We start from the raw sequence: 25,784 nt of genomic DNA, 5'->3' as shown, positions 1-25,784 counted from the left end.
TCAGGGGTTTAGGGGGGTCTTCCAAGAGAGAGAGCTTTTGTGAGAGAAACTTTCTGTGAGAGAAAATTGGGTGTACGAGGGTTGAGGGTGAGATCTCCTCTTGTAATTTTTTTTTTTTATAGTGAAGTTTGCATGCTCCGTGGAGACGAGCCATTTTATGGTTGATCCATGTATTTTAATTATTTTCTATTTTGTTTCTTTTTTTTTTCTGCTGCATCGCGCAGTATCGAAAAGGTCTTGAAAGGTGGTGTCCTGGCCAGACATCCACCCAACACAAGCAAAATCCATATCTTTGTATCAACATTAGGAATTAATTCTATAACAATAGTTCCTACACAGGGTCAAATGTTCTAGGAATAAGAAATAGATGATGACATTACTCAGTCTTGATCATAGCAACAGCACAGATAAGATTGGACTTGTAGTAATACACTTGAATTAGCTTTGTTTTGCAAATGTGGTGCACTATTCCTGAAATAGTGAAAGATGGTAGAAAGATTATCTTGATCATAGCAACAGTAGGTATAAGACTGCAATGTAGACTATACACGTAGTAATATATCTGAATTAGTTTAGGTTTGCAATTGTAGTGCACAACTCCTGGAATAGTGAAAGATGATAGAAAGTTTGGAATTCAAAGTTGATGGTCAAAGTAATCAAACATGATATGCAATATAGGAATTCAAAGTCATCCATTTCTATTTAACTTGCTTGTGCTTCACATCATTTACATTATGTTCCTAGCTATCACTTTTAGTATGCTTTATTTTGTATATGTTAGATGTATGCTTTAAAAGTCAAATTGGCCGACATTTGTAAAACTTTCTTAAGACATATTTTATAATATTGATTTATAAATTAATGAAGTTGGATTTATTTTCATTTAAATCTGTATTATTAAACATCTTTGAATCGTCCATTGAGTTAATGGATATAATGGCACATATTCTTAAGAATTAAAATTTGAGACATATGTCATTATAATTAATTTATAAATTACTTCCGATCGTAAGATCATCATGGAGATGGTATTTGATCTAGAGAGATTGGTGCATAATCGCATCCTTAGGATAGATGAGTCTGAAATCTACGGTGTGGAGACACCAGAACGAGAGTGTAAGTGCATGTTAGGAATACGAGTACTGAGCGTGACCAAACATGAGTAGTCACTAAGATGTCTACCTTTTTGTTAGTGACAAACTCGATATTGCAGTAATATAATTAATTCTTTAACCTGCGGTGCCTCGACTGTTCACAGTGAGATTGCTGTAGTTTGACTATATCATAACTCGGTCTCTTAGCCATATGGAGCCTTGAGGTGTAAGTGGCTGCAGTAGACTCATTGTAAGAATAGGGTGTGCATCAAGATGGAATCTATCGACTTCGATAGATAAGCAGTAGTCCTATGTAGATTATGAGACTGAGTCCTAAAGCCTATGACCATGGCAATGTGAAAAATAGAAAGATATTTCTATTATGTTTCACATTGGACTCGAGTCAATTGATTCTAGCATATGACAAGAATTAGATTTGATGAGTTATTCTTAAACTATGTCTTATCGGGACTCACGATAGAAGAACTAAATCACACGATAACTGTACCTAGAGGTTCATCATTCAGTTCTGCTGGATTGCCACTATATATTGCTAGATATCAATAGTAAATTATGAGACTAATTAAAAATTATTTTAAAAAAGAATTTCAATCCATCAAAATTTTTTTAATAATGTTGTTGTAGAAATCACAACATATCTCACTATCAGACAGAATTAGACCTATAAGGTCACACAAACAAGAATTTTAGTCTAGGATTGCACAATTGGACTAGATGTAGTCTAGTTGGATTAGGATGAATTAAGTCTTAGCTTTGGATTTAAGGAAGCTATGCTAGCACACGGTTAAACCCATTCTCTCCTACCTGATTTGGATTTCCTATTCGATAGGATCTAACCAAATCTAAACAAGCTCATTAGGACAATAAGAGTTGGAGTCTGTAAAGCCTTCCATGTAAGAATTAAAAGATCGGGATGCCAATAGTTGGTGCCCCATTTTTCTACGTGAAATATTCGGGAGAGATTAGATGGGATGCCCCAAATCGATGAGATCAAAAGGGGCACCACCTTGTGGAGAGGGAAAAAGGATAGGGATATAGTTTATCTAAATTTAAAGAGTTCAAATTTAATTTGAGATGATAAGGATAAGAAGGAGGTGGCTATATCTGAATTTAAATTCAGATTTGAATTCGGATTCGAATGCGAATCTGAGATGATTGACTTGGACGACAACAACCTTTGCCCCTTGCACTCGCCACATCTGAATTTCTAGGTGATTTTGTATGACAAAATGAGGGGAGAAATTAGATGGGGCGGTGCCTTAGCAGAGTCCTTCTGCTTTAAGGCATTCGATCCGATCAAATATCTATAAAAGGATCCCTGTCAAACGGTTTGACACTAGTGCTCATCATAACAAAGTCTCCACACTTTCTTTTCTCTTCTCCACACCATCTCCACTCTCCTCTCTGATCTTTGATCGTCTCCCACATCCAAAGGTGTTGGACATTCCATCTGGTAGTTTTGAAGTGTCGAGATCCATCCGATCTATGCGAAGAAACAAAAAGACTACGATCGAGCATTGATCGAAATCCTGTCAGAGATCAGATTCAAGACTAATCCAGAAGCTTGCAGATTCATCTAGGAGTAGACAAATAAAAAATGAAAAGAGCATTCTAGTCTGAGCCCGAGTGGATATCTGTAGAGGTCGGACACGTGCGTGGCTCAACAGCGAACCTCGAATCCATGGATCATCGGACTGCGAAGTTCTTCTACCCTTACAAGGTGATGTGATCATCTTAATATTTTGATTTGAATTGTTTAAATCTTTATTTTCTCTTAATCTAAATGCATGATCAATTTGGCTATGATCGAGATCAGATCTCGATCGGATTGCACGTTGGATTGAAAAATTTTTGAATTTTGTTGCATCCTGTTTTGATCGATCAGGTGTGCGGTCTTTCCTTCAGCTGGTATCAGAGTCAGGTTCTAGAGATTATGCATCTAAGATTAAGATTAGATCTAAATCAGATTAGATCTGAGTTGTGTTTAGATTTGAATTAAAATCAATTAGATCTGATTTATACATGAATCTAAAATTAGATTAGATCTAGATTTCAGCTTTTTGATATGATCAGCATATTTTAAATTAGATCTAAATTTTATGCTTTTATTAGGACTGATTTTTATGTTTAATTTGAAAGTTATGATTAGATCTGAAACTTAATATTAGAAGATTAAAAATCAATAATCTAATTAAGTGCATAAAACTTAATATAATTGTTATATTGCATGAGATGCATAGATCTGAACATTGTGGTTACAATCTGATTTTATGTGAAGTATGAGATGTTTAGATTTGATATATATGTGATATGTACATTTAATTTGATATCTTAGTAGCCTAGTATTCAAAATAGATACATCACCATGGCCATCCGATCATAAGAGGAAGCAGAGATTAAAGTCTCTCTTTTGTTCCATCGATGGATTCTCTTATGACGTGTAGGGGTGCCGCTTGTGATATCTTATGAAGAAGAATAGCAAAATTTTTTTTTTTATTTTGTATGTAAAATTTTAGATCTATAATTATGAATTAAAAATCTAAACATAAACTCTAAAGATTTAAAATTTAGAATTAAAAATCTAAAATTTTATGTAGTTTTGTATGAATTAATTTTATATCAGATATATTATTAAAAATTATTTAGATCTGAAATTATTTTGACATCTAAACTAAATCCATATTCATAATGCACTTAATTAATAATTAAGATATGAAATTAAGAGATCTAAAATTAAGAATTTAAGATCAAATTTTATTGCATAAAATATAAGATTATGGGTGTGGGTAGCTCAATTAGGTTTAGTTTTGAGTGGTTGATCAAACCGAATCAAAAGTTGACTAGGATTGGATCAAGTGTGCTCATGACCAATCTAATAGTTGCAGATTGGTCAAATTGATTAACAGCCATATATTTTCGATCAACTAAAAGATGTAATTTATCTCAGTGGCTCGAGTCCAAGTCTAGACTAATGTATTCGATTCTAATTGATCAATTGGTGTCTAAGATAAGTCTCGATCATAATTTTTAATTAGAATCATGCTTACCTGGCCATGAACAAATGATGTCTAGGGCAAGCATCTGTAACCCTCCCAACGATCATATTTATCTGGCCAACTTGCTTGATTTAGTTTTGAATTAGGTTGCTTAATGATTCGAGCTTGTCCATGCCACTAGATTAGTCATAATAGTTATAAGTAATTAAGAATAAGACTTAAATCCAAATCTTCCTATTAAATATTAAATCTAGCGGTCTTTCACTATTATAATTGTGTGGATCCTTCTCGGGATTGATTGTTCTTGGCTAGTCACAGTAATTCAGTTGCACCGAAAGATGCAACCACGCTATTGACATGAGATATTGCGAGATAGAGATAGGGTTGGACTCAATATTGCGGACACGGTGAAGGACCCAATGATGACTCCATTTGCGTAAACGGTGAGTCTGATTTAACTAATGAGTGGGTCAATATTTCGGACATGATGAGGCTTCATGAATTAGAGACCGAGATTAGCTGCAACATATTTAGAGAAATATTGGACAAAAGTTATCCATTTATCGACTGACCCATCATCAATAACTGTTAGGTGAGATGGTGAGTCAATCGATGAGACTGCAGCACCCACTAAAAATTCTTCATCGCGGAGGTTTTCGTTTCTCTATCCGGAGAGTATAAAGGATCCAAAAAAATAATAGAAGCCCAAATTTATTTTTAAAATAAAATTTCTAAAATAAATTAATTAAGTCAATTGCAAATCTAATTAGAACCTTCATCTCTTTGTAGGAAATGATTGCTTCAAATCCTCTTGCCCGGATTCCACTACAAGAAAAGAGAGTTTTTGCGATGAATTTACTGACGACAGAAATATTTTCATCACTAATAAGACTATTTATGATGACAAATTAAATTCATCACTAATAATAAAATATTTATGATGAAAATTAATTTTCATCGTAAATAGCTTCATATTTGTGATGAATTTTTTTTATCATAAATATCTATTATTTATAATAAAATTAATTATCATAAATAATAAATATTTATTTTAATTTTAAATTTTTAAATATTTATGATAAAAATAGTTTCATCGTAAATAATATAAGTATTTACGATGAAAATTCATTTTTTATCGCAAATACTGATTATTTATGATGAAAAATTTTTGTCACTAATATTTAAAAAAAATTAAAAATTTTAAAAATTTAAAAATTAAAAATTATTTATGATGAAAATATTACATCATAAATAATGAAGTATTGACAATAAAAATTAAATTTTCATCATAAATACCTCATTATTTATGATGAAAGTTTGTCATCGCTAATATGTGAGAAAAAATAAAAAAATTTAAAAATTTAAAAATTATAGATTATTTATGATGAAAATATTACATCATAAATACTAGAGTATTGGTGATAGAAAGTTATTTTTCATCATCAATACTTCATTATTTACGATGAAAAATTTTTATTGTTAATATTTGAAAAAAATAAAAATTTTAAAAATTTAAAAATTATAGATTATTTACGATGAAAATATTACATCATAAATAATGGAGTATTGGCAACAAAAACTAAATTTTCATTGTAAATATCAATTATTTACGATAAAAATTTATCATCACTAATATTTAAAAAAATAAAAAATTTAAAAATTTAAAAATTATAGATTATTTATGACAAAAATATTACGTCATAAATAATGGAGTATTGACAACGAAAACTAAATTTTCATCGCAAATACCTCATTATTTATGATGAAAATTTTTCATCACTAATACATGAAAAAATAAAAAATTTTAAAAATCTAAAAATTATAGATTATTTATGATGAAAATATTACGTCACAAATAGTAGAGTATTTATGACAGAAAGTGACTTTTCATGATAAATATCTAATTATTTATGATGAAAATTTTTCATCGCTAATATATAAAAAAATTAAAAAATTTTAAAAATTTAAAAAATATAAATTATTAATGACAAAAATATTACATCACAAATACTTGAGTATTGACGATGAAAAGCTAGTTTTCGTCATCAATACTCTACTATTTACGATGAAAAATTTTCATCGCTAATATTTGAAAAAAATAAAAAATTTAAAAAATATAAAAACTATGGATTATTTGTGACGAAAATATTACATCCTAAATAACTTAGTGTTTGCGATGAAAAAATATTTTTTATCATAAATAATTTATTATTTATGATAAAAAAATCAAAAATTGATCATTATTTACGATAATACTTTCATCTCTAAGTTTTTCTGAATCTGTCTCATTGCTCAATTTTGCATAGATTGTTGGTTCTATGAACTGACCAAAGGTAATAAAGTACAAATACCTTATATCTGCCCAAGAACATAAAAAAGAGATGATACTGGATCTTTATATGTTAAAAGATGATCTACAAAAAGTTATTCACGTGGTACTTGATCTTTATACGTTAAAATATGATATTAGATCTCAATTATTTATGACAAAAAAATTTTATTGCTAATATTTAAAAAAATTAAAAATATTAATTATTAATTATTTATAACAAAAATTAAATTTTCATCATTAATATTTTTAAAAAAATAAAAAATTTAAAAATATAAAAATTATAGATTTTTTGTGATGAAATGCTAGAAAACATCATAAATACTTCATTACTTATGATGAAATAATTTCATCATTAATAATTAAAAAATTATAAATTTAAAAAAATAATTTTTGATATTGAAAAAAAAATATTCTCTCAGTATCCAGACTTTGTTGGATGATGCAATAAAATTCTTCATCCATAACCGAATTAACCGTCTATAAGATCCAAGAGCAAATCGTCTCAGAAAATTAAACGTAAAGAATTTGATTCAGAAAAAATATCAACTTTCAACTAGATAAAGAATAAAATTTTATTAACTGTTCGATTGATTAAATTATATCATATACTTTTAAACTGTATGCAGAAGGCCTTTACTGGGTCCTTCAGTATTATTGTTCTAGAGTGCATTCATGGTCTTAATTGATATGCGATGATTGTTTGATTGTTAATTAACATCTATAATGTATCAGCAGAAGAGTAATTCTCATTCGATGGTATATGATTACGTAATTTTTTTTATGTACGTAATTTTTTTATGTATATAATTTTTTTTAAAAAATCATAAATTAACTATTTATATAATTTTTTATTAATATTTTATTTTTTATCATGAATATTTTTTTAATATCATTTTTTGTTGTTAAATTTTTTGGATTGAAAATTTTCTTAGTGAGAAAAATCTAAAATTAAATTTTATGAAATTATTATTGAAGAATTTTTTTTACAAAAATTATTTTCAATAAAAACTATATTTATGTTGCTAATAAAATTATTAACAACTAAAATTTAGTTTTCATCGTAAATAATTTTTTTTACAAAATTTTTTTAAGAGGAAAAAAATTTTTAATGAAAAATTTTTTTATTTTTTTCGTAGAATTATTGGCAATAAAATTTTAGTTTTCATTACTCATAACATTATTGATGATGAATATTTTTCATCACAAATAAATTTTTTATTTTTTGATGGAAATTATTAGCAACAAAAAATATTTTTCATTGCTAATAAGATAATTAATGATGAAATATTTTATTTTCATCATGAATAATTTTTTAGAAAATAAAGGTAATTTTTTTGATAAAAATTATTAGCGATAAAAATTATTTTTCTTTCGGTAATAATGTTATTAGCGACAAAAAATTTTTTTCATCCCAAATAATTTTTTTTATGGCAAACTTTTTTTACCAGAGAAATTTTTTTAGTGGGAAGGAAATTTTTTTAGCGAAAAAATAGAGAAATTTTTTTTTGGTGAGAATTATTAGCGATGAAAATTATTTTTTCATCGCTAATAATATTTTTAGCGATGAAATTTTTTTCATCGTAAATAATTTTTTTTGTAGCAAAATTTTTTTATCGAAAAAATATTTTTGGTGGGAAGGAAATTTTTTTAGCGAGAAAATGAGAGAAATTTTTTTTTGACAAAAATTATTAGTGACAAAAATTATTTTTCCATTGCTAATAATGTTATTAGTGATGAAATTTTTTTTTATCACAAATAATTTTTTTTTGCGGTAAAATTTTTTTATTGAAGAATTTTTTTTTGAATTTTTAGCGATAAAAATTAGCTTCCGTCGCTAATAACGTTGTTAGCAACGAAAAATTGCATCGCTAATACTCCTTTCAATCAACGTCAAATCGATGTCTCTTCGTGTGAAATCGCACGAAATCCTTATTCCCCCCCTCTCTTCTTTTCCTGATCTCTCTCCCTCTCCCTGAGCTCTCCTTTCTCCGTTGTCTCCACTCTGTCTCTTCCTGCCGGCAAGCCCCTCTCCATTACCATCATCTGCTGTCCGACCACATCCACCGATCGCAGTGCCCGCCTTTCGCCGTCCACCGGAGGTAAGGTTTTCAACCTTTTTGTTTTGTTGATCGGGCCACCAGGGTGCAGAGCCGTCTGTCGAGGGGGGGTGCCGTGGGCCGCCGGTGGCGCCATGGGGTCGGGGAGGGGGTGGGATCCAAACGAAGGCGAGGCGGGATGGAGCCGGAGGGGGGGATGGGGTCGAAAAGGGGGCGACCTACGGCGATGGAGACGGGGTCGGGAAGGGGGTCGACCGACGGGGAGGGGGTCTGGGGCATTGGCACGCGGGATGGGGCTGGGGGGGATGGGATGGGGGAGGGGGCGGTCGACAGCGACAGAGACGGGGTCGGGGAGGCTGTCGCCGGCGGAGATGGGGCCGGGGAGGGGGCGGTGGCGGGGAGGGGTTTGTACGGTGGGGAGGGAGGAAGGGAAGAGAGAAAGGAGGGGGGAAAAAAAAGAAAGAAAAAAAGAAAAAAAGAAAAAAAAGAAAAAAAATAAAAAAAATCAAATATTAATCAAATATTTTATTATTTGATTAATAAAATAAAATTTGAATTATGATCCGAATTGGATCGAGGTCGGGATCCAGATCGAGACCTCGATTCAGATTGAAATCTAGATCGGGATTTGATCCAGGTGGCACAGGGTTTGTGACAGTGCTAGCACCGTGAAAGCGGGGGCCGTGGGAGGCCAGGTCCGAATGGTGCGGGGTGTGTGACGGAATTGGCACCGGCATCACAGGAGCGGGGTTCGTGGTGGCCGGGTCCGGATGGTACGGGGTGTGTGACGACGCCAGCATCGTGGGAGTAGGGGCCATGGGAGGTCGAGTCTGAAGCTCGTTCAGAAAAAAATTATTTAGAAAAAAAATATTTTTAGGTAAAAAATATTTAAAAAAATAAAAAATTATAAAATAAAATTTAAGTAAAAATTATTTTAGAAAAAAATAAAAAATCATCAAGTCCTCGGGATTAGGTTTCGTGTTATTATTTTGCGTTAATATTATTTTGCATGCTCAACTGCTTATAGTTTATTTTATATTTATTGCATAAATTTATTTTATATTTATTGCATGTTCAAATACTTATAGTTTTCATTATTATTATTTAATATTATATTTATTTATATGTCAAAAATTACATGTATGGCACTAGGAGACAGATGATGACATTTATGTTCGCTGTTTACGTCGGAGGCTGAGGCGTCTTCATCGATTTCTACTGCCGTACCAGTTCCATCATCAGAAAGTCCTACACTGGCAGGTCCAGTGAGACAGATTCGAGTGAGGCAGGTTTGAGTGATATTATTATTCTTTTTATGTAATAAAATTTAAATTTTTTTATTTAGATAGCTATCATATTAATGATTTATTTATTGTTGTTTCAGCTCAGTCTCCATCGGTAGTGAGGCGAGGGTGAGGTCTATTGAAGAACCTCGCTCTAGAGCATTGGAGACATCCAATTTTTTTTTTGAGTTTAATTATTGAATCATTTATTCTTAAATTAAATTTGTTATCTACTAATTTGACTGGTAACTGTACAGAGAGGATGTGTTCCGAACGTCTTAAATCGGGTGAGACAGACCGTATCGCATTATGGTGGTTCGAAGTCGTTCGCTCGTCACATGGAGCAGATGGTAAGTAATTTTTAATTAGTATATAATTCTTTAGCTATTTAAATTTTTTTTAATTAATTATTCTCAAATTATAGAGAGATGCTGAGAGTGACGAGCTTCCTAGTAGGATCGATATCTACTAGCGGACCCACCAGCGACGGTCAGAGGGTGGATGATGGGGAGCCAGGAGCTCTTTATAAATTTTTTCAATTATTTTTTCATTCACAGTCTAATTTTTTTTATAAAATTAAAATAACTATAATTTTAATTTTCAGAACCGTATGACAAACATGAGATCCTAGTCTACCTCTGAGGGCTTGACCGCACCCACAGATAGTGAGATCTGTGATCAGATGCTTGGTATGAGATCCTGTTATGTTAGGGGTCTAGGGTATGAGATCACTGCTCTCTCATCCTCATGCTCATCTAAGACTGACATCCATACTACCATGATGCTCGACTGACGGAGGTACAGAGGTAGGCTACTGAGGATCGACAATGAGCTCATGAGTTGGCTGCATGCGTCGACGAGCATTAGTAGCTCTAAATCCAGATGATGGAGCAGATGGCGCAGATGAAGCGGACGATACAACTGATGAGGCTGCAGCAGGCCGATCCAAGCTTTTTGAGCGCTTTCCTTTCCCAGCTCATTCTCCTTCTGCAGATGCCGACACTTGACAGTCTCTTTATGTAGTTTTTTATTTTTATTTCAAACTTCTTATAATTTTAATTTAATATAATAAAATAATAAAATTTATTTATGAGTTTATTATGTAAATTTTTTATTTTTATTTTATAAAAAATATTATAAATATAAATTAAAAATATATATTCATAAATTATTTTTTAAAAAAAATATTTATAAATTATTAGCGATGAAATTATTCTCAATAAAATATTGGTCGTCAAAAATATTTTACTATGATGAAAGATTGGTCGTAAATAAAATTTTTAATAAATTTAAAAATATTAAAATTTTATATTAAATTAATAGCAATGAAAATATTTTCATCGCTAATAAGGATATTTACGATGAAAAATTTTCATCACTAATATTTTTAATTTAATTTTTATAAATATTTTTAATTAAGTTAATAACGACATAAAATTTTCATCGCAAATGTGCTTATTAGTGATGAAAATATTTTCATCGCTAAAAATTTTTAAAAATTTGATTTTAAAAGAAAATATTTAATTAAATTAATAGCAATAAAAATATTTTTATTATTATTAATCTATTATTTATCAGTGATGTTAAATTTTGTCGCAAATATTTTTTTTATGACTAAAATTTTTGTCGTAAATAGTTTTTGAGAAAATAAAATTTTTTAACGATGAAAATTTTTCATCGCAAATAAACGATTATTTACAATGAAATTTTTTTTCATCGTAAAATATTATCAATGACATGATTATTAATGATGAAATATTAGCAATAAAAATTTTATCGTTAATAATTATTTACGACGAAAATAGGTTATTAGCGATGAAAAATTTTCATCGCTAATAACTTGTTTTGTTGTAGTGTCCTAGAGACTAACCAATTAACCGAACCAAATTTTAAGGATTGACTATGGAATCTTAAGATCATTTTGAGTTCCAAGAAGATAGCCTCTATACTTGACCAGGATCTTGCACCTCTTTCAGCCCGTCCAACTATTGATCAGAGAGTGTCTCATGAGAAGTGGTTGGACGATGATAATAATGTCAGATGTTACATGTTGGCCTCGATGTCTAACGAGTTACAGCGCCAACACGAAGACATGAAGATCGCTAGGCAGATACCGACTCACCTATAAGAGTTGTATGGTGAGCAGAGCTACATAGCTCGCTACGAAGTGTCCAAGTGACTCTTCAAGGTGAAAATGTATGATGGGCGGTCGGTCCATGAACATTGTCTAATAATGATTAAGGACCTAGAGGAGCTTGAGAAGTTCGGCATGTCATAGATAAAGAGTTGCAGATTGACATCATTCTGTAATCTCTAATTGATTCATATATGCAGTTTATAGTAAACTTCCATATGAATAAGATCCAGTGCACTATTGCTGAATTGGTCAACATGCTGGTGACCACTGAAGGTACCTTGAAGAGTTCAAAGGGTTCTGTTCTTGCTGTGGAGCAGACTTCTTCCAAAAGAAAGTCTACTAGGAAGAAGAAACCTATGAAGAAGCAGAAAGTAGAGAACAAGCCGAAGAAGGTGGTTCCAAAGAAGAAGACCATTGAAAAAAGGAAGTGTTTCTACTGCAACAAGGACGGCCACTGGGAACGAAACTGCCCAGCTTACCTGACGAGTCTGAAGAATAAAAGAGAAAGTAGATCTTCTGAAGGTATGCTCGTTATAGAAACAAATCTAATAGTTTCTTCTGCATCTAGTTGGATGCTTGATTCTGGATCTAGTGCTCATCTGTATGCTTCTTTGTAGGGTCTTGAGGATAGAAAGAGACTAAGGGAAGGAGAAATGACTCTACGTGTCGGAAATGGAGCAAAGATTGCTGCTGTGTCCATGAGGATATATTCTCTTCGACTATCGTTAGAAAATATTTTATTTTTAAGAGACTGTTATTTTGTACCTACTGTGAGCAGGATCTAATTTCTATCTCTTGCTTAATGTAAGATGATTTTGTAATTAATTTTTATAAAGAACACTGTAATATTTATTTTAAAAATAATAAAATTAAAAGTATGGTTTCCTTATTAATGGTCTCTTTCAGTTACATGTCGATACATCTGTGAACTGTATCGAGCAAAATGTAAATGTTGTAGGATCTAAACAACCTACAGATAAAGTTAACCAAAAGTACCTGTGGCACCTAAGGCTAGATCATATAAGAGAAGATATGATTAACAGACTAGAGAAAATTAGACTTTTGGATTCATTGACTTTCGAGTCATATCTGATCTGTGAATCATGCTTTTAAGGAACAATGACCAAGCTCCTCTTTATAGGACACAATTGAAAAAAGGACCACAGAGATACTTACTCTGGTGCATTCAGGTATGTGCGGCCCATTCGATGTACCAGCCAGAGGCGGTTATTCCTACTTCATAATCTTTACTGATGATTTTTTATGGTATAGGAGAGATTAGATTGGCATCCGACTTTTCTACGTGAAATATTTGGGAGAGATTAGATGGACGCCCCAAATGGATGAGATCAAAAGGAGCACCACCTTGTGGATAGGGAGAAAGGATAGGGATAAAGCTCATCTGAATTTGAAGAATTCAAATTTAATTTGAGATGATAAGGATAAGAAGAATGTGGCTATATCTGAATTTAAATTTATATTTGAATTCGGATTTGAATTTGAAGTATTCGAATTTGGATTTGAATTTGAAGCATTTGAATTCGGATCGAAAAGGATTGACTTGGGCGACAACAATCCTTATCCCTTGCACTCGCCACATCTAAATTTCTTGGTGATTTTGTGCAACAAACTGAGAGGAGAAATCAGATGGAGTGGTGCCTTAGCAAAGTCCTTCTGCTTTAAGGCATTTGATCCGATCAAATGTCTATAAAAGGGCTCCTATCAAATGGTTTGACACTAGTGCTCATCATAACAAAGTCTCCACGCCTCCTCTCCTCTTCTCCACGCCATCTCCACTTTTCTCTCTGATCCTCTCTCATATCCAAAGGTGTTGGACATTCCATCTGGTAGACTCGAAGTGTTGAGATTCGTCCGATCTACGTGGAAAAATAAGAAGGCTGCAATCAAGCACTGATCAGAATCCTGTCAGAGATCAGATTCAAGGTTGATTCAGGAGTTTACAGATTCGTCTAGGAGTAGAAGAATCAAAGATGGAGACAGCGTCCTAGTCTGAGTCCGAGTGGATATCTGTAAAAATCGTACACGTGCGTGGCTCCGCAGTGAATCTTGAATCTACGAATTATCGGACTGTGGAGTTTTTCTATCCGTGCAAGATGATGTGATCATCTTAATATTCTGATTTAAATTATTTATATATTTTTTTAATCTAAATATATGATTGATCTGAATATGATTATGATTGGAATCGGATTTTGATTAGATCGTATATGAATCAAAAATTTTTTAAATTTTACTGTGCTCTGTTCGGATCAGTCGGACGTACGATCTTTTCTTCAGCGTGTGCATGTAAAACCCAGTGGCTGTTAATCTACCTGACAGAAAGCCTCCTTGTTCGCGTTGATGGTCCCATAAATGAGGCGACTGTACTGTCCCTATCACTACAAAATTCATCCCCGCAAAATTATATTCATGTTAAAAATTAAAGCAATAATTTTTCTAAAAAGTATTTGGTAGTGGGACATGGATAATTTAATAAAGACATTGAAAAATATAAATGTGGTACAAGCCATGATCACCCTAATTTGTTTTTATGGAACTTTCAGCAATATTCAAATTTCTCTAGGTTTCACCTATGAAATGCCAGAGCAAGATTTTTTTTTTTTTTTTTATAAATCTTCTGCATCCCATTGTAAAATGAAGCAATGCTTTTTGTCTTTTGAAAAGCACTTATGGCTTCATCTACTTGAGCTATTCTGAAGGAACCCAAGTTGCTAAATTCACTTGAGTAACAATTAAGTAAATTTTGTTTATCATTCTTTGAGAGTTAGAAGGAGACTCTGCGAAGAGAACAACATATGGCTTAGAGGGTCTTTCAGAGTCTAATCCTCCAAGAGAGGCCCAATGGTAAAGGAGTACTAACGGGATCAGAAGAAATGGCAGGCTGTGAAATGGCTTCAAGGAATTTGGGTACTCATCAGTAGATGATTAGCAGATGCTCTCAAACCACCTCCATGCTACCAATAAGCCAAGTGGTATAAACTACCTGCATGCCAGGTGGCATAAACTTCCCAAGAGGGTAAATAAGGTCATATTTATCATGCATGCAAGCACCTGCCAGCACACATACATACATATATATATACTTATATATATATATATATACAGACATAGGAAGCATGTTTGCACGCATGCATGCAAGATGCATGCATGTATGCATGTGTATATATATCACTATATGTGTATGCATGTATATATTATGTATGTATTTATAAATGTATGTATATACGTACGTATATGTGTGTATTCACTCATCCAAGATTCAAGGATACCCTCCTAACAACATCCTTTTGCCATTCTCACATGAATGTATGGATTCTGTGTGTACATACATATTCATGTATGTACTTATGTATGCATGTATATGTATATATGTGCATGTATTCACCCATCCAAGATTCAAGGATACCCTTCTAACAACAGCCCTTTTCCATTCTTACACCGTTTTCACTTTCCCAAGCTTATATTTTATCCACATTCTTCTATACTGACGCCGGATATGGACATCAGTCACACTCAATTTGCATTTGTATTAATTGAACCAAGCATGAACATTATTTTCAGTACATATTTGGTTAATATCCTTGTAGTCGTATTTCTCATGAGAAGGCAACTATTCATATATACAAGTATGCATGTGTCTTATTTGCAAGTATTCTGCTTTATAGATTGCATTTCCTACTCCAAGTGGCCGTTTGGAGCCCTGCAGGTGGAGCTGCAGGCTGTCCACCTGCGGGGACTTCATCTCTCCTATATGGTGGGTGGGGGGGGATGGTGGTGTTGCTAGGTTGGGGGGCGGGGGAGGCGAAGGGGACAACGAGGGCAAGCAGTGGGCCTCGGACTTCATGGCCAGCGAAGAACTCCATTAGCAGAGAGGGCAAGGCAAAAAGACGTGGAAAAAGATCAACATGAACAGCTACAATGGTATTCAAAAAAGGTCAAGGGGGGTGCATGGCCGGGGGCACCACCTTTAGCCAGCGAGTATTAGGGGGAAGGGGGCCTTAGGGTACTCCAACTCATCCTCACAACAACCATAGTGGAAAGTAGGGGTGGGAGAGGCAGTGGCAGAACCCTAGATTTTTTGGTCGGGAAAGGGTGGTGGAGGGTGCCGGTAGATGACAATGGGGCATCATACATGGCTAATGAGCTAGGGTTGTGAGGAGGGTATCGAGCAAAGGAACGCCAGGTATGGATACCATGGCCAACAAGAGTCAAGAGAAGGGTGTCTAGCAAAAGGCAATGGGGCCTTTCAAAAGGCAGCCTTTCTTGCTGTTATCGTGACAAAGGTGGTGAGCATTGGGAGGAGGGCTTCGAGCAGAGGGCATGGGACTTTTCCAGCAAGGGGGGGCGGAGGAGATGTCGCGAGGGCAAAAACAGCTCGACCTACAGATGGCTGCAAGCCAAACTGCAGATTTTGAGTCCTCACCTACAGGAGTCCAAATTGTCCAAATTGATTAGCAGAGGGTAATTGAATCAATGGACTCCAAATGGATGAGATGGGCCGTTTGCAACTCAACCTGCTGGCAGGGTTGCATTGTAGCCATCCAAACAACCTCCAAGAGTTTTTTTTTTTTTTTTGAGGATAAAAAATTTATCCAATAATCTATATTTTTTTAGATAAATATTTTTTAAATAATATTTAGATAAAAAAATAATTTATTCATATTCTTTTATGTATGAAAAAATAACCCCAGAATCTGTTCTTCATATTTTTTTGTATTACTAGTTTCCTAGATAAGTTGCTAAGATCTATCTATATTTTTCATATTATCCTTTATTATATAAATATTATTATATACAATAATATAATATATTATATTATAATATATTATATTTTATATATTATAATATATAATATTATACAATATATATTCATAAATATAGATAATATATGTTATATGTATAATATAATATAATAAATTATATTATATATAATAAAATAAAAAAATATTATAATATAGTATGTAATATTAATATATATATTTAAAAAAATATATTATTACATTATATTTATTTTGTTATAATAATAATATAAGATATTAATATTATATTATAATAATAAAATGCGATACTATACTATAACATCATATTATTATAATCATATATTATATTAAAATGATAAAATATTATTGTCCGATAAAATATTATATCATATTATATATAAGATAGTATTATATATTATTATATTATTATTATGGGTTAGAGGTATATTATGAATGAAATAAAAAAGTTATTTTTTTGATTAATAGGAAAATGACTTACCTACCTCTTAGGTGGATAAGATATTCTCCATTTCATAGTAAATGCTATCCATAGAAAAATGATTTATCCATCTAAAAGAGTATGAGAATATAAATAAGTTGGTCAATGAAAAAGTTAACCAATTTTTTCATAATATTTACCTACAAAAGTATTGGATCCTAGATGGAATTTTCCAAGAAAGTAAACTGAGTAATGAGTGTGAAGCTTATTTGAGGAAACATGGATTTGTGACTCAACATGCCATTTGGATGAGAAAGAAAAGTTAAATACATTCTCACTTCCTTTCTCTCTTCCCCACATACTTGCATCTCACCCTGCATAGGAAGTTTAAAAAGAAAATATGATTTTGAGTAGTGAATGATCTTTTCTATGTACAACATGTATGTTTTTGAAGAGGATGGACCATGCACAATGATAAAGTTGCTCCATTGTAATTTGAGTGTCATCGATTTGAACATTAAAGCAATCTATCTACATTCCGAAATAAGGTTATCTATATTTGATCCTTCTAAGACTCCTACGGTGATGGGAGCCTCATACACTATGACGTCTCTTTCTAATGTTATTCATTTTTCTTTCTTCAATTAGAAGTCTTACAAATCTCAAACTGTGTTTTATTAAAAGTTATCTACTATTACCAATATATTTTAATAACAATAATCTGTTAATACTAATATACATGAAGCCATGAACACCTAAAAATAGTGATGTGCTAGGGCCCTCTGTCTTTTCAATAAAAAAACATGTACAACAAGATTTTCATGTTTTCTTAAACTTTGTAAGATATATATTTTATTTTCTATACCAAACATATGAATAATTTTAATAATTTGATATAGACATTTATTGTTTCCAAATTGTACAAATTTTTATTAGTCATTTGCTGCTCTCATTTCTGATACTATTTGCCACACTCATTTCCCAATCCAGCAACTGTATTCTGCTTTGTAAGTTCAACAAATCCTGAACACAACAAGCAAAAAGCAGGATGGGAGAAGAGTCATGGCTTCAAGTAATGGTTGTATCATTACTTTAAGACTTAAATCCTTTAGACGCTGCTTCAAATAATGATCATTTCATTATATACATAATATAGTGATGCTGCTTAGTTAGTCGCATTTTAGAAGAACAAAATATGGCTGATACTTCAAATGAAATGTTGTCAAGAGTAAATATCAGTATGGTTGTTTTTTCTACCACAAGTATGGCTTTGATGGAACTAAACATGTTTGTTTAAACTATTATCAGAAGCACAACCACACCATAAAAGTCCTATTTTTTTTTCCTACAGCAATTAATAATGTCAACCACTTCAATGAATATTCAGTAGATGATGCATACACTCAAACAACAACAAGGATGATATGTCTGTCGTCAGCAACTCATCAGAGACTGCTGGAGTTGGATTTGCGACATCCTGCTTTGGATGAAAATATTTACATGCATCTCCGTAGTTGCAAGTTCCCTGCAATAATCAAACACACGCATACTGATTTAAAAAAAAAAAAAAAAAAAAGTTCCAGATATTGTTTTAATTGAAGAACAAGCCCCGGTATAGCCCTAAACCATTTCAAACCAGCATTCCTTTTTGTCGAGACAGAATAAGATTGTGCCTACTCCATTCTTTTCTTTTCTATTTCTTCATTTTCCCTCAAATTTCTACTCTTGTTGCTTTTGATTTCCGATAAAGATGCATAGTTTTCGGTGAAAGATATCATCTTGCGTAATGCGTGTTCATCAAATTCAGGTTTTTCTTCTATTTTCTAACTATTTTCGAAAGAGGAAAAAGAAGAGAATGCGGGTATTATTTTACCGTGCGGATGAAATGGTGATGGACTGCTTTGGCCAAGCTCCCATCGGGTTGAAGAAGAGGCCCGCCACCATGTGGCTCTGCTGCTCCCCATACATTATAAACGAGGTCATACAGAATGCATGCAGTAGGGCTGTTTGTGGATATGCGTCTGAGAGAGAAAGACACTGAGGCACCGGATGATAAAAAGCTAGTAGGACCTTTGAGTGAGTCGCACCAGAGGATGCGGGCGTGCTGGCCGGACGGCGCTTTCGGGTGGTAGGCGTGTGCTGGAATTGTTTATTGCAGTGGTCCTTCCCCAATGGCATCCCCTTGGTCCTGCACGCTCTCCTCCCCTTTTATGCGGTGTCAATTTGGTGGAATTCAGTGAGCTACAACGAGGGCTGCTTGTTTTGGATTTTCATAGAGAGAGATGGACTAGTCCTTTCAAGTCCAAAATTTAAAAAATGATGTCCATACTAAAAATCTACATCATGATCTATACTACTTAAAATCTCTGAAAATAAACAATTACATATTTTGCCAATCTCCAACATCCGCATCGCTGGACAAAAAATCGGACAGGGTCCATTATATTGGAATGCTAAACTATGAGATAAAATATTTAAATTAAAAGTGTCTTATTGATTATGATTTACATACGTTAAAATATATGTAGATTGAAAATAAATAAATTTTGATAATTGAACTCTAACAAAATACGATATCATTGCATTTTAAATGTACATTGTTTCTATCCAATTGATTCATAAATTAGAAATGCATATAGATCTTTTATTTGGATGTCCAATGCTATCTCCTTTTGAAAGGAGAGTAGTTCATCACACACACACACACACACACATATGTATGTGTTTGTGCATGCATGTATATATATTATATATGTATATGTATGTATATATATATACTTATATATGTATATGTATGTATATACATACATTATTTGTATGTATATGTATATGCGTGATATAGATTGATTGATATGATCTAGTGCTAGGAAGATCCTTTTTCCTTTTGTATGTAACTAGGAATAATATCCTTATTTGATTGGATAACCATTCAAGGATGGTTCAAATTTTATCAATAAAAAATTGCAGTCAATGATTAGGCCATATTAGGAAACAATCCTAAATGAATGAGTTTAATCAAGCCAATCTGAACTATTTATGAATAATTAGTTTATTTACAGTCCTAGGTGCATAGAGCCTAGGACCACCTTTGTGCGGCTGTTACAAGTCTGCTTGAGTTGCATTCATGTTATTTTAGGTACGGTATCAAATTAGATGAGTTGGGTGGTATTGATCCATTATATAGATAAGAAGCATATTGTTGCACTGGAGCACAGTTGCATTGGATAAAGGCAAGAATGGAACTCACTCGGACACTAGCTAACCACACAATATTTCAATTCTCTGAAAATAAAGAAGATAATAACCATTTGCTCATATAATCCAATCTTGGTGCACACTGGGGTTTCTCTCTTTCATGTTATTCCTCTTCTACTTGAATTTTTTTTTCTTTTTTTTGGTTGCAAATCTACTTGAATTAATGGCCTTAGTAACTCATGAGTTGCAGCAATGCTGTGTAAATGCATTTTTTTTAATTTTTCATATAAATCTTAAACAAAACTAGAAATAAATATTCTTTGCACATAGTTTTGTATATATATTTGAATGAGATGACTGCAATGTGCATTAGAGTTGTTGTCAATCTTAAACACAATTTTATCTCGTCCTGAGAATAACAGAAAAGCACAAAATGGGAAGATCACGTATAATCAGATAATATGACTCCCAGAAGCAACAATGTTCAGTATTTACATTAATTTGATCCTGTTTTGACAAATAAATTATGCATCCATAATGAACTAGATGGAGACTCCATTGTTTCTATCCAGAAAAAAGATGCTACCATATTCTGAAAATTGAACGACAAGTTAGTTTAATCACTATACAGCTACTAATAAAATCACGTATTTTCTAATACTTTTAGCTTAATTTTGCAGAGTTTCAAGTGCATCAGAAAATAACTGAAGCAGAATTATCATAACAGCGAGGAATTCTAGAATTGTTTCCACCCATTTGACTGATGTCGACAAATCTATAAAACCAAATTGAGAATAAGAAACCAACTCCCGAGTCCATTTATGGGTCTATTTTGCAGGCTGATGGATATGCTATCCCTTTTATCAGACATGGCTAAGGTAATGGACCCACACAACCGGTTATATTATACTCTGGGTGTGTGGCTGATGCTGCTGTACTCTCCTTGTTGGATGGTTAGTTGGATATGGATTCTTTAATATTAGTTGGAATAAGGAACATAATGTTGCTGGGTAATGTCACTGTCCGTCATTTTATACTTGGCAGGATTGGGGATTTCAAGTGTATCTCTCAATGTTATTTGTCAATTGTCACGGCAATACTTGTCATACACTCACATTTCCTTACATCTTATAGCTAACCTGTTGCGCTCTATACAATATTCTTATGGGCACTACAGCAGTATTCCCCTTAGTCTGCTAGGCTTCTTGAATTAGGTTTTCAGCCGGCACCAACAATTAAGATCCAAACTAATCTATGTGCAGGCCATGTCCATTATGTATCACTATTGGCTTATCCTTTGGTATTATTTTGGTTCCTACTGTCAGCCAGTTTTCATCTTATTGGCTCTCTACATTGACACAGTATGACACTAGTCTTTCAATGCAGCAATTACATATGATTATCCGTTTTATATTGTTTATTATTGAGCATCATATTGTATTGGCAGGCCTTTCTCAAGATTGTCTGGTCACAATGGCCCTTTGGTGGATTGGCCATTGTGACCATATTCTGTATGTATGTAATAGATGTCTTTGTGTTCTTCTTTGCTGGAAGTTTATAACCTGCAGACTCTGTTAGCTTTTATCTATTACGAGGTTCGAAGGTTCGGATTGTATCTTGTGAAAGAATGATTGATTTTTTTTTCATAATGTCGACCACTGGTCTAAACAAATTTTGAAGTGGATATTGTGCGATCTAATAGATGACATAAGGAAAGAAGGGGAATTATTCTTTCACGGAAAGATGCGACCCGATACTCTATTGAGGGCTTGCTCCTCTTCCTACCAAAAAAATAAACCAAGTTGTTGTTACATATCATTAATCAAATGACCATGCTTAGAAAATGGCTCGGTCTGGATTTAAGACTAGTCTTGTTGATGTGATGGGACTAGGCTAAGAATATACCAAATATGTCAATAGATCCAATCCAGGTCTCATTGTCCCTAATTTGGCCTCAAAGACCTCACATAACATGGCAAAAATTTGTTGCAATGTCACATCGGTGCTACACCACTCATGTGCACCCTCTTTGCTAAACATCAAAACCGTGGCCGGCCAACATGGAATCCCGACACGAAGTTCCAAACAAAATCTAACCCTCGTGCAAATCTTAAGGCGTATCTTATGACACCTCAATCCAAATAACGAGAACCAAAATAACTGCCATGAACAAGTGGGAATTATATAACTAAGATAAAACTTCCATTCAAATGCACCTTGTGGTTACCCTCCCATGCTTTTAAAACTATTTGAGGCCAATGGGCCATCTACAACAAAAGCACAAATATATGGAAGCAAATACATATAGAAAAGGTTCACAAACACCATGCAAGCCCCACAATGGCCAGAACAACGAAGAAAAATTAATTGTTCATCAGCTGTACGGGTCTTGGACTTTATTCTATGTTCTATATGTGGCTACTATTTGCTATGGCCAAAGCATGTTATGTTGTGTTAGCAATTATAATTGGAGCTGTCCTGGAGATTCTGAGGCTGCCCATCCTGCAAACAAGAGATAGGAGGGATTGTGAGGGTCTGTGTGACCCCATAAGCATTCCAACAGAAGGGATCATCCACAAGCTCCCCTTCATAAGGTAGTAGCTCGACCTCCGACATGGTAATATTGGTGCATGGCACGGTGTCACTGCATGCAAAGTGTATGGGGGCACTCCTTACATCGTATGTCCCTTTGATGTTAGTGTATGAGACATCGGATACGTAGACCGCCGATGTTTGATTCCTACACTTCTTGTCCAAGCAATAGTATTGGTCTATGATGATACAATTCCTTACGTTCTCCAGGTATACGGTGTCGAAGCTAATACTCGATACGGTCCCCATACCACCCTGCCATGTCTTGATCCTTAGACCATTATCAGAGTGCCTTATCACTGCATTCCTTACAGATACATTTGAGACACAAGCTTGAGAGTTGTGGATCCCAAGGCTTCCAATGCTACAAAATGTCAAGTTCAAATATTTGTTAATTAGAGTTGCAATCTAAAATTATATATAAAAAAAGATCGACAACATGGGGCAACCATACAGTAGAAATTTTCCACAATTACTTTGGTACATGGCAGTACATGGAAAGTTAGGAAAGAGTATGAAAATGTTGGTGAACTTGTCATTAAAGCCAAACATCTTAACTGAATTGGATGAGGAACAGACTTGCAGAACCAATGAAAACTTGCCATATATTTTGGTTGTCAAATATATCCCAGATCAGAGGATTCATGGTGAGACTACAACGAACTAAAAAGTATCCCTGATTACATATGACGCAAGACTAGTTACTTTAGCTACAAAGTGTCCCTTGGAGTCAGATCCTAAGAAAAAGATTGAAATAGCAATGGAGATGATGATACCTTATGCCGTGACCTGGGCCACAGGTGATGTTCTCTATGTCAACATCAGAACAACCAGGGCCAATAGAGATGCAGTCATCACCTGCTCAATTGAACAACCTCTTCAATCCAAGTGCATCATTTGAAGCTCAAGTTTTCTGAGCAAAATAAGCCAAGACCTACCATTGCTTATCATCGAATTGTAGATTGCGACGGACTTTGTGTTCTCGACATGGATGCCGTCGGTGTTCGGACTAAGAGCAGGCGAATTTATCGTCAGGCCTTCGATATGCACCCCTTCACAGCCATCAAATTTGACGTGGAATTGTGGGCTGTTCTCAATGCATAGGTCTCTCACAGTCAGGTTGCGGCTCATAAAGAATCTGATCAACTGAATTACAATTGCAGACCATGAAACAATTTGTTGATAAGAGATAAGAATAGCAAAATTGCTGTGAAGAAAATTCTGAAATGATCACTTACTGCAGGACTGCTGCAAGGTCCGGGCAATGTGGATCCATTTGGCCCCTGTAATCGAAATCGATGTCATCGATATGAGGATTGGATTAAGCACTGATGATAATAGACTAGTGGTGTGGCATACTCTGTGGGGTTTGCAGGGGAGGTTCCACCACTCTTCTCCATTCCCTTCAATTGTTCCTTCTCCTCTCAAAGTCATCCCATCGAGTCGATAAAACACGAGCCACTGGAGCTTGCTGTCGGACTCTGGCCAGCAGTCGGGGCCGTTGGGTGGCATCAAAACTCCATCAACCTACAATGTACATCACTCAATAAAATCCAAAAAAGACCAAAACAGAGCAATTTACAATAAAGAGGATTTGGTTCATTAGAGGATTACTTGAAACACAAGCCCCGGTTGGCAAGGGCCAGAGAAGATTGTGGAAGTGATCATGAAGACGCCATCCGACGGCACGAGCAGCGTACCTGACTCGACGGAGCAGGCTTCCTTCCATGCCGACCGGAATGCTTCGGTGTCATCGGTGGAACCATCCCCGACCGCACCGAAGGATCTCACATCGAAGATACATGGATCCGAGCTTGAATTGCAGGGATCGGTAGTGGTAGTACCTGGTGCGTTTGCTGGGGAATTTACAGGGGACACAGAGCTATGGCCTTTACCGTTTTTCGGAGTACTCTTTTGCTTCTTATGGAAATGAGATCTTCCGAGTGAGCTCTGGGGACCCAATGACAGCAATGTGACCAACATCCAGACACAGAACAGCGATCGAAGGATCGCCATGCTGAACTGGAGAAAGTAGCGTTAGCAACTTTGAAGCAGAATTGTAGCTTTGTTTGCTCTTTTTCTTAGCAGAGTAAACTAAACAGTGAGAAGCCTTTATCTAGCTGGAGAATGACAAGCAGTGTAAGGATTGGGGAATTTGGATGATAGAAAGGGAGAGGAGAGAAGGAGACCAGCTGACTGAAGTAAGGTGGAGAGGGTTGTGGCTATACAACTGTTGGTTGGGGAAGTTGGAGGTCTCTGTTATTTATGCTTTGTTGTGCCACAGGAAAGGACCCATGATAAGGGTGACACTTGTCCAAACCTGGTAGACTGGACAAAAACTTTTCTTTGGGCCCTACACTGGGAGTTGTTTCCTATTCCTCGCATGAATCCTCCAAATATTTAAAATTTAAACCGGATCAAAAAATGAAGCAAATGTATAAAACTACTCCTTCCCCCGCCCCTTGGTTATGGTTTTCGGACTCTATTTTGTTTTTAAGCATGGGCTGTGGGCTACATTATTGGACGGAAGGACTCACAGGTTCTCCTAAAAAGTAGAGACGAATAATGGGAAGCTTCTGGAGATTCACAAGTTACAGTTGTAGCCCTGTTCATATTTCGACATATTTGCTGGAAGGACAAAAAAAATAGGCATAGAAAAACCATTTTTTGATGCAGCTTACTACATTACGGATAACTATAATTATTTAGGTGAAAACATTTCTAGGACTTGAGACCAATCATCTTCATTGGTAGGTGGAGTTTTATCTATTAATATTCACGATTTTGATTATTTAATTACAATAATTACTTCCACATTGTCCTGCTAAACTAGCATCTATTAGTTATATCAGGGTTT

General features: G+C 34.2%; 1 protein-coding gene across 1 annotated transcript; it reads right to left on the bottom strand.

Annotated features, from left to right (window-relative positions):
* Nucleotides 1-22,492: 22,492 nt before the first annotated feature.
* On the bottom strand, nt 22,493-25,171 carry LOC105044949 (polygalacturonase At1g48100). The gene is made up of 6 exons (XM_010923056.2): nt 24,542-25,171; nt 24,287-24,454; nt 24,166-24,210; nt 23,866-24,073; nt 23,704-23,785; nt 22,493-23,291 (listed from the first exon to the last, which is right to left on the bottom strand). Exons 1-6 carry the CDS (start codon nt 24,941-24,943, stop codon nt 22,790-22,792), a joined length of 1,407 nt encoding a protein of 468 aa, XP_010921358.2. The 5' UTR covers nt 24,944-25,171; the 3' UTR covers nt 22,493-22,789.
* Nucleotides 25,172-25,784: the final 613 nt, after the last annotated feature.

Source organism: Elaeis guineensis, chromosome 5, assembly GCF_000442705.2.
Source record: "Elaeis guineensis isolate ETL-2024a chromosome 5, EG11, whole genome shotgun sequence".
In the NCBI taxonomy this organism is placed as follows: Eukaryota; Viridiplantae; Streptophyta; class Magnoliopsida; order Arecales; family Arecaceae; genus Elaeis; species Elaeis guineensis.
Note: the sequence above shows the minus strand (reverse complement) of the source record. Positions and strands in the feature narration are given on the sequence as shown.

What these genes read in the sequence shown, in the direction of transcription:
- LOC105044949 (XM_010923056.2), bottom strand. Translation starts at nt 24,943, where the DNA reads ATGGCGATCCTTCGATCGCTGTTCTGTGTCTGGATGTTGGTCACATTG. An exon ending in AACCGGGGCTTGTGTTTCAA is followed by an intron (nt 24,455 to 24,541) that starts GTAATCCTCTAA and finishes TGTACATTGTAG; the next exon opens with GTTGATGGAGTTTTGATGCC. An exon ending in TCCCCTGCAAACCCCACAGA is followed by an intron (nt 24,211 to 24,286) that starts GTATGCCACACC and finishes TTTCGATTACAG; the next exon opens with GGGCCAAATGGATCCACATT.